The sequence below is a fragment of the Zingiber officinale genome, chromosome 9B, assembly GCF_018446385.1.
Source record: "Zingiber officinale cultivar Zhangliang chromosome 9B, Zo_v1.1, whole genome shotgun sequence".
Lineage (NCBI taxonomy): Eukaryota > Viridiplantae > Streptophyta > Magnoliopsida > Zingiberales > Zingiberaceae > Zingiber > Zingiber officinale.
In genome coordinates, this window is record NC_056003.1 from 107,034,655 (window position 1) to 107,045,065 (window position 10,411).

Genomic DNA, 10,411 nt, shown 5'->3' on the forward strand with positions numbered 1-10,411 from the left:
TTCTTTTGATTTTAATGAAGCAGATAGATAAAATTTCGATATCTTAAAGTGGTGGTCATAGAAGGCTCAAAGTTTTCCCGTCCTCTCCGTGATCGTCAAAGAAATATTAGCTTGTCCAGTGTCAACTGTTGCTGTGGAGCAGACGTTCAGTGCCGACGACAACATATTAGATGAACGACGATCAACTTTATCTCCCGACTCATTAGAAGCCCAAGCATTATTGGACGATTAGACCAGAGCGGAGAAAAGAATCCAAGGGATGCAACTTTCAAATGACGAAGTTGAAGATTTTGATACTGAAGGAACAAATACAACAGGAACAGGAAATGGAAGTGAGTGAAAATGTAAAAGGATAAAAATGTAAAAGAACTACGTGAGCTTTGATTCCCCTAAAGGAATACGTAGACAACTTAAATAAGTGCAAACCATTTTTTCCAATAAATTTTAATTTCTAATTTGTAATTTTTAATTTTTAATTTTTAATTTTTAATTTTTAATTTTTTAACATAATAAACTTGAACCGTGGCGAACCGTGATGAACCGTGAACCGAACCGTGATCCGTAACCGTCTTGAGCGGTTAAGGTTAAGGGTCGACCTGTCTTCTAAACCGTCGAACCGGCGATTCTGAACCGTCGAACCGTCGGTTCCGAACCGTGGTCAGGTCATGAACCCCCTTTATATAGTGCTCCAATAGCGAACATGCACACCTCTCAAGACACATCCATGTTTTTCCAATTGTTTTATGAAAAGATAAGTTAGAAAAATGTCCCTGACACTTTTCCTTAACAGGACATGCAAACCTGATATGACAATGAAAGCTTCCGTCGTACAATTTGTCTACTGACCATATCTTCTTGTCAGCGACACTAACTCTCAGAATGATACGATGACCTAAGCAAGGGGTCCCACTATTTGATCGAGCGGGGGAGCCGCTCGGCTTGGATTCCCTGTCCGGTCGCTCTAGGTCGTTCTTCTCCATGGCCGCTCTGCTCAATAGGTTATTCCTCGACCCTCGTACGGACAGACAGGCGGTCCGATTGGACTAGCCCTTATATGATCGTCACAATTGCAAACATCTGTTCTCCTTTCTTTAGTCGTTCGGCTATTGGCGCCAGTCTATCGCTCTATCAGACGAGCGATCTGATTAAACGAGGCTCCAGGCCGATCGGACCCTTCAAGCCCAATCAAGCTGTTGTCACCCGCCCGACTAACTTTGATAATCCAACAATTTTATGTCTTTGACGACTTTGACTTTGACCTCCACGTTAGCTGCTTTTCCTACCTTTGAATCGTCCTCGGCCGGCTCCTTTTTAAAAGAGATATAACAGAATTATCCAAATTGACCGGATCAAATTATCAAATTAAATCATATTAGTATTTAGATTATTCTAATAATTCTGTTATAATTATTCTCAGAATTATTCTTAGAATAATTCTGTTATTTGTTAATTAGTTATTTGACCAAGTACTTTTGAACATTATATATTGTATTGTCCTTAGGGCAAATATCAATGAACAATAGATTTTATTATTCTCATCTTATTCCTTCCTCTCTCCCTATTCTTCTTCTTACATGGTATCAGAGCCATCTCTCTCTCTCTTTTTTTATCTTCCCTCAATTTCTTGAGGCGGAGATCGTATAAACGGCGAATTTTAAATTTTTCCTCAAGCCTCTTATTTTCTCCTACGTGTTTTAATTTTCTTATTCTTCTCTATTTTTCAGAACAAACGAAAAATACTTATTTTCTTCCGCTGCCAACCCCTTTGCTTCTCTTTCCTCTTTCTTAATCTCTATTTTTTTTTCCCACTATCACCGGACAAGTTATTTTTTACTTTAGATGTCAAATACTCGACGACATCAAAGAGGACAAAAGCAAAGTCCAGACCGATGTCAAATTTGTCGTATCGTTGGTCATACTGGAAATATATGCCCTAAAAGACTTGATTGGTCTAGGGTAAAATGTCAAATTTGTCTTGGAATTGGACATTTTGGTATTCAATGTCCTAGTCCATTTGATTCAAATTTCATTGGTGGTCCTACAGCCTCAAGACAACCATCTATTTCACAAGTATATCCTAAAGTTCTTTCGTCTGTGCCTACTTGTGGTAAAAACCTAGAGTTCTCATCTACTGATTGGTATATTGACACTGGAGCAACTCATCATGTCACATCAGATTATAATATCCTTACAGACGTAATACCATATTATGGCTCAGATACGGTGCAAGTAGGCGATGGTTCATGTTTGCAAATTGCTAATCTTGGAAACACATATGTTCATTTATCTAATCGAACTTTTCACATGCGCAATGTCTTTCATGTTCCATCTATCACTAAAAATTTACTTTCTACACGCCAGTTTTGTCTTGATAACAATGTTATTTTTGAATTTCATCATAATCATTATCTTATAAAGGATAGAGGAACAAATGCTATTGTGTTTTATGGGAGAATCAAAAATGGCCTCTATTGTCTTCAGAGTTCTTCAATCAAAGCCTTTGTTGGTGAACGCACAACTAAACCAGCTTGGCATGCTCGACTTGGTCATCCTTCCCTTCGTATTGTTCAGTCAATCATCAATAGGTATGGTTTACCTACTTCTATTACCTCCTCTCCATCTTATTCATGTAGGGTCTGCATGGAATCTAAAAGTCATAAGCTACCTTTCTCTTTATCTGATCATGTTTCTAATTTTCCACTTGAAATAATCCATTCTGATGTTTGGGGCCCTGCACTTATTTTGTGTAATCAAGGTTTCCAATATTATGTTACATTCATTGATCATTTTAGTAAATATACTTGGCTCTATCCTATGAGAAGGAAATCTGATTTATTTGATATATTCTGTAATTTTTAAATTCAAGTTGAATGATCTTTTAATCGTAAAATACTCTCTTTTCATTCTGATTAGGGAGGCGAATATCAAGCTCTCCATCGTCATCTTGTCTCTTGTGAAATTTTTCATCGAGTTTCTTGTCCTCACACTCCAGAACAAAATGACTCTGCTGAGAGAAAACATAGACATATAGTTGAAACTGCCTTAGCTCTTCTTCATCATGCATCGGTTCCACGCAAATTTTGGGATGAAGCTATTAGCACTGCAGTATATCTCATAAATCGACTTCCTACACCATTGCTCAATGAAAACTTTATAATCAAACCCTTGATTACACTTTCCTTCGACGTCCCTATTCTAAACACAAACTTGACTCTCGTTCACTACAATGTGTTTTTCTTGGTTATAGCAATTTACACCATGGTTATCGTTGCTTGCATATACCAACAGGACGAATTTATATTTCACAACATGTTACTTTTGATGAGTCTTTATTCCCTTTTTCGGTAGCTTCTTCAATCTCTCCTCCAGATACAAGTGGCACCTTCTTAATGCCACCTAATATTATCAGAAGTGATGGAATTCTGCTCCGGAGCTCTCTAATAACTCTCCTATACCATCAGAATCACCTCCGGTTGCTGCTCCAATCTTAGAAGTCTCGTCGATCGAAGATAATATGCTCTCTGGTTCCTCGGATATTGCAAGTCCGTCATCTACATCACCATGTCAGCCTACTTCCTCGTCGTCATCAGCAAGTGATTCAGATGATAATGCTCCTCGTCACATGCTTCCCATTGGTGATATTTATGAGCGTTGCCCACCAAATGCAACTCGATATCCCCTTCCACGAGCTCTAGTGGTTTCTTCCAAATCTATTGAACCAACCTGTTTTACACAAGCAAACAAGGATCCAAACTGGCGTAGTGCAATGGCTACAGAATTTGATGCACTTCTTCGCAATGGAACATGGACTCTAGTTCCACGCACTCCCTCAATGAATGTTGTGGGCTCTAAATGGGTATTCCGTCTTAAGCATCGAGCTGATGGTTCTCTTGAAAGATACAAAGCTCGACTTGTAGCTAAAGGATTTAGTCAACAGCCAGGTATTGACTTTAATGACACTTTCAGCCCAGTCATCAAAATTACATCTGTCAGACTATTATTATCAATAGCTATTAGTTCTAATTGGCTTGTACGACAATTGGATATTTCAAATGCATTTCTCCATGGTCATCTTGAGGAAACTATATTTATGGAACAACCACCTGGTTTCATTCATCCACAATTTCCATCTCATGTTTGCCAACTCAAGAAATCCTTATATGGTCTTCTACAAGCTCCTCGTGCATGGTTTCATCGACTATCTAATTGGTTACAAGCTCAAGGATTTTCTGGATCAAAGACTGACTCGTCTCTATTTCACAAATATAATGATGAAAATATGATATTTTTTCTTATTTATGTGGATGACATTCTGATAACAGGCAATGATCACAAGGGTATCACAACTTTATTAAGTCTTCTCAATCAAGAATTTCCTACTAGAGATTTGGGTATTGCTCGTTTTTTTCTTGGTATTGAGCTTATTCCATATGAGGATGACTATCTTCTCTCTCAGAGCAAATACATTACTGGACTTCTTCAAAAAGCCAAAATGGATGGAGCACGTCCGGTCTCTACGCCAATTGCTATAAACAACTCTCCAACTTCATCCTCTCCTGCTCTATCTGATCCACAAATTTATCGAAGTATTGTTGGGGCCTTACAATATGTCACTATCACACGTCCTGATATTACTTTTGCGGTAAATCGTGCTTGCCAATTCATGCATGCTCCAACCGAACAAAATTGGGATAATGTAAAAAGAATACTTCGCTATCTCAAAGGCACTATTCTACATGGTCTTCTTTTATATCGCCAATCATCTCGAGATTTACATGCATATAGTGATGCGGATTGGGTAAGTTCTCCTGAAGATAGACGCTCTACTAGTGGATATGCAATATTTCTTGGACGAAATCTTATCTCATGGAATTCGAAAAAGCAACCTTCTAGGCAGAATATAAAGCTATAGCAAACACAACGTCAGAAATTATTTGGCTTCAATCACTTCTCTCTGAACTTCATCTTGCATCAAATATTGCACCAAAAATTTGGTGCGACAATATTGGAGCAACATATCTTACAGCAAATCCAATCTTTCATGCTCGTACAAAATATGTAGAAATTGATTTTCATTTTGTTCGTGAATGTGTGGCAACTCAGCAGTTATCCGTCTCTTATATTTCTGCTGAATATCAAATCGCTGACATCTTTACTAAGCCACTATCCAGACAACGTTTCAACAAGTTAGCAAGCAAACTCAACGTCACAGATCTCCCGCTGAGTTTGTCGGGGGGTAAAAGAGATATAACAGAATTATCCAAATTGACCGGATCAAATTATCAAATCAAATCATATTAGTATTTAGATTATTCTAATAATTCTGTTATAATTATTTTCAGAATTATTCTTAGAATAATTCTGTTATTTGTTAATTAGTTATTTGACCAAGTACTTTTGAACATTATATATTGTATTGTCCTTAGGGCAAATATCAATGAACAATAGATTTTATTATTCTCATCTTATTCCTTCCTCTCTCCCTATTCTTCTTCTTACACTTTTACCACCGCATCTGATGGCGTTCATGTAGTTGTAGCTGTGCTTCCCGGTCATGGGATCGCCGGCCCAGAAGAGTTTCTCGATCGCCCAGGCCAACGAAAGTACGCCGGAGCCGACCACTGTCACGATGTGTGCGCTCGCCATCCACAAGGTCACTGAAATCAACCAAGATATAAGACAAATAAAGGTCGAATTTTGAGCCAAGGACGATGACAAAAAACGAGCCCCTCGAGTTGCCACGGTGTTTACCAGTCCGCTTGGTCCGGCCGTCGTCGTCGTCGTCGTCGTCGTCGTAGCACTCGCTTCCACCATCGACGGCCTGGTGCCCATCCCCAAGCTCGAGTGAGATGCTCTGGGGAGCGAAAGCAGTCTGCTGGCAGCACATGGCGGCGCCGTTCTCACTCATCTCGTCAACGGAAACAGATGGAAGTTGAGATCTTGCTGCTCTCCAGGAAAGGGAAGGACCGAGGCATGGTAGTGAAGCACTGAGGAACGAAGATCGCCCATGTCGCTGTGGTTTATACAGAAGGCTGGGAAGAAGGAGAAGGGGCAAGTAAATACCCCGAGAACCGCTAAGGTTCACTGATAATTTTAACCTATTTTTAGTATTTTTTTATTTATTTATGAGATGGTTGTACCATTTTTATTATTATAATATTTCATTTAGTTATATTTATTTATAATAGTTATCTTTATTTTGATAAAAAATAATAATTAAAATATAAACATTCATTAATTCCTTCATTTAATTATAATAAATATTTATAAAAGATGTTTTATTTAATTATTTTAGGTGTTTTTATTTAATTATTTTAGGTATTTTTATTTAATTATTAAGTATTTTTATTATGTCCAAAAAAAAATAAATCAAAATTTCTAGATTGTTATTTAATTATAATATTTGTTTTTTGAGCATGTACTTTAATTTATTACTCCCCTAAGTAAGAATAGTTTCAATATACAAAGGAGATGAGTTGCAAATGTTTCATATACACAAGGATGGGAAAATTACTAATTTATTTTGAATTCGAACTCGCCATATTTGAAAATACTTATTTAGGGACAAAATTACATGAAATCTCTCCTTTATGTGCATAAAAAAATAGATGGAAATGCATATAAATTTTAAAGTGCACCTCTATGTTATCCATTCTATTTTAATGGTGCTATATTGGTTTAAACATAAGTCTGAAAAAAAATTTGAGTTTCTAAACCTCTAAAAAAAATATGTATTATTATTATTATTATTATTATTATTATTATTATTATTATTATTATTATTGATCCTGTCCGAACCGGGAGTCAGTGGACGCTGGGCACGTGACGCTTCCTGCTAGATCCTCGAATGCTCCGGTGAACCTGCAACGAAACCGAGCCGGGAGGGGTATCCCGGCGACGGCCCTCCGACGCTCAAGTCAGGCGAGGAATAACAAAAAGGTGGCTTCAAAATGAAGATTTTTTATTATCCCTCCAGTGGAGAAATGGAAGCCTTATATAGATCTCTCAAAGAAGCCTGTGCGTGCCAATCAAAGCAACCACCTGCCTTTGACCATGCCCAGGTATGAGTCTGTCAGAAGGGCCATGTCTAAATATGGATTTGTCAGGGAGACGTCCATGAGACCATACTGCTACTGTATCAGCCTCTCCATGATGTGACGGCAAGATCGTGCGATCTTGTGTACGGCCTAATCATTAGACATGCTTCGGCTGACATCTCATATCCTAAGTCGAGCGCATAGGCCGCTCGACCCCCTTTATACCCTCGCCCCTATTTTGGCCGAACGGACAACCCCCTCGGCCCTTGGCCTCTGCTGAGCGGACTCCCGCTCGGCCCTTCGGTCTTCCTGCCTTGGCGTCGGAAACATGAGCCCATGGATGGGCTTATCTATAGCTCCGTTCGGACCTACCCATCCGCTCGGCTCGGCCATCCACCGCACAGCCTTTCATCGGTCCTCAGGCTGAGACCCTTCAGGAAGTGGGTCCCCCCTTCTTACGGCCGGATCACTTGCCCTCCCTTCAAGTCTAGTCGAAGGAGGCAGTGAGTCCGACTGACTGGACTATATGTGTCCGAGCGGGCGGTCGCCGCTTTTCCGTAGCTTATAATATCACTGGGGCCGTCCGGCCCTTCTGCCAAATTCAGCCGCTCGACTCTTTATTTTGGTTGTCTTGTCGCTTAATGTTGACATTTGCTTGTCTAGATCTCCTCGAAAATTATGCAAATCCTCTCCATTAAGTCGGAGCATGCGCGGTATGGGCGCATTAATTGCACTCGGTGACAGGGCGCCACGTGTCGACCCTTGTGTGGCGGCGGCGTCACTTACGATGGGACGCGCCCGTTTGAAATGGACGGCCCGATGGCGTCCTTGTTTCTCGTGACCTGGATCGGACGGCGGAGGCTGACCGGCCTCGGCCATATAAAGCCTCCGTCCCTTTTTTGGCCGTATATTCGCTCGCGCGTTGCCTTCTGCTTCGTTCTGTTGCTGCGGCCTCCGGCGATCTAGTGTCTGGTTTTTAGGCGGCGATCACCTCATCGGTGATTCTTTCCACCCGTTTCCTTCCCAGTGAGTCCTCTGCCTTCACTTAATAGGTTTTCCCTGCGCATTTCGCTCCTTTCGTTTCCCTTCCTCTGATTTTTTTCTGAGATGGCGAGTTCCTCCGAACCCGCTGTTAACATTTCGGGCCCCTGGTACCTGACCATGGAGAGCCGATTCGATGAGGAGCATGCCCAGCGCCTTGTTCGGACATACGGGCTCCCTGATGACCACGAAATAATTATAGCCGGCCCGTCCGACCGTCCACATGACCCGCCGATCGGTTCCATTTATTTCTTTTTAGACCAATTCGAGGGCGGCCTTAGATTTCCTACCATTTGTTTGTCTAGATCTCCTCAACAATTATGCAAATTCCTTTAGGTTGCTGAGCGGGATGGTCGTCCTCTTTAGGTTGCACAGTATTCCTCTTGACCCTAAGATATTCCATTTCTTCTTCTACCCCAAACAATCCGGGCACTTTTATCTTCCAAAGTAGAATAGGCTTTAAATTTTTGATAACATGTAGACTCCAACAAACATTGGAAGGAGTTTTTCTTCTTCATCCGACTTCTGATCGTGCCACCTTCCGAATGGCGGACCGCCGTGCCGACCCAGTCGGAGCTTGGCAAGTTCAGAAGTAATCCAGCCTATCTTCATGCGGCGAACTGGTTGTCCGGCCAGCGATACAAGATCGACCAGTTGCTCCTGAAGGGGGTGCTATATATTTTCGGGTTATCTCCCGTTCGGGCGAATCTCCCCTTCCGCATGAGTAAGGACTCTTTACTCTCTTAGTCTTTTTTGTCTAACTGATTTTAATTTCTTTCACTGCAGCTGATGTCATGTGGCGCTCCAAGGCTACCGCTCACTTGAAATTGAAGTCTGTAGAAATTGAAGCGGCCACCAAAAAGGAGCTCGCCGAGCGGGGTTTAATCCCTAGCCGCCCGGCAGGTGCAGGAGAGGGAGGGGCACAGTCCGCTCCTGAAACAGAAGCTGCCTCATCCGCTTCGGCGGCGGTTGAGGCGGAAATCGATCCTGTTTCCTCGGCTCCCGCTGAGCTGGGCGTTCCCCAGGTTGGAGATCCGCCTTTGGAGGTTCGGCGGAAACGTCGAAGAGACCCCCGCCTTCACTCAGCCCAAGAGGGGGAACCACAGGCGCCGATCGGCGTAACTTCGCCCGACCGCACGCCCTCACGGATCGGGACCCCTATGGCTTCGCCTGCCGCACAGTCTTCTGGCTCTCCTCCTAGACCTCGCCGCCGCTTACGCCGGTTGGGCGAAACTTCCACCATAGGGGAGTCCTCGCATTAGGCGACCGCGACTGAAGAAGCGCCGTCCGGCCACCCTACTATCAAGACTACTCTCCGATTCCCATCGGAGGAATATTTGCTGTCTGCCGATCGGCCATCGAGCCCCATTCACGAAATAACCCTGACTGGTCCGCTCGCCAAGCTCTTCGAGGACGCCCGGATTCAGGTGGCCCTTATGAAGCCCAAGCAGCTCGGCGATAACAATATGCAGCAGGCCACTCAGGTAAACCCATCTTCATTCTCGTGTCATGCTATTGTTTGATTCCTGACATTATTATTTCCCTTACAGCGTTGGGCTGAACAAATTGCCACTAGCCGTCGGCTAGTCGAGTTGGAGGGCCTTCTGGAAAAACTCCAAGTGTCGGAAGGTCCCTCGGCCGAGCGGGAGAAACAAGCTCTTGAGGCTGAACAGAAGAAGGCTGCCGACCTGGCTGTTGAGGTAGCTCGGCTAGAGGACTTGGTGAAGAAGCGTGACAAAGAGGTGAAGCGCGCCGGTAGCCGGAAGAGGCAGGCGATCGCTGACCTGGACAGAATGAAAGTAGATGTCCATGCGCTAAATCGGAGGTCCGTTCGGCTGACTGCACAAAGGCAGAAGCAAACTTGAAAGCCCTCCAAGATTCCTTAACTGCTTCCCGGGCGTTGCTCAAAAAATACAAGGAGGGAGAGCCGAGTCGCCTAGCCGTAGCGCGCCAAGAATACATCCGCTCAGAGCGATTTGGCGAAAAGTTTGGTGGCAACGTCTCCTCAACCTTCCTCGAGGCGGTCAAGGTCACCACGGCGTACTTCAAGAAGGGGGGGGGGCATCTTCCTGCTGACCTGAGCATTCCCCCTCCCGAACTGGCGGCCATGATCGACGACATCCCGGACACCTTTTTTAATTTTGAGGATCCGGAGTGATGTGGGTTATTCAAGCACTTTTTGTACTTCCTCCGCTCGGCGGATGTGAAATTTTTGTACGTGCCGTTCGGCATAATTTTTCTTCTAATGAAACAATGTCCCTTTTCCTGTCTTCTTACTCATTGTCCATAATATTCTTCTGTTTGCTTAACATTAATGCTTGTAAAATTTTCGC

At 42.9% G+C, this 10,411-nt stretch overlaps 1 protein-coding gene across 1 annotated transcript; it reads right to left on the reverse strand.

Annotated features, from left to right (window-relative positions):
* Nucleotides 1–5,469: 5,469 nt before the first annotated feature.
* LOC122025205 (amino acid permease 5-like) lies at nucleotides 5,470–6,118 on the reverse strand (the record flags this gene model as incomplete). The annotated part of the gene is made up of 2 exons (XM_042583977.1): nucleotides 5,752–6,118; nucleotides 5,470–5,657 (listed from the first exon to the last, which is right to left on the reverse strand). Coding segments are annotated over exons 1-2 (345 nt in total), but the record flags the coding sequence as incomplete, so codon positions are not given.
* Between the last annotated feature and the right edge of the window lie 4,293 nt (nucleotides 6,119–10,411).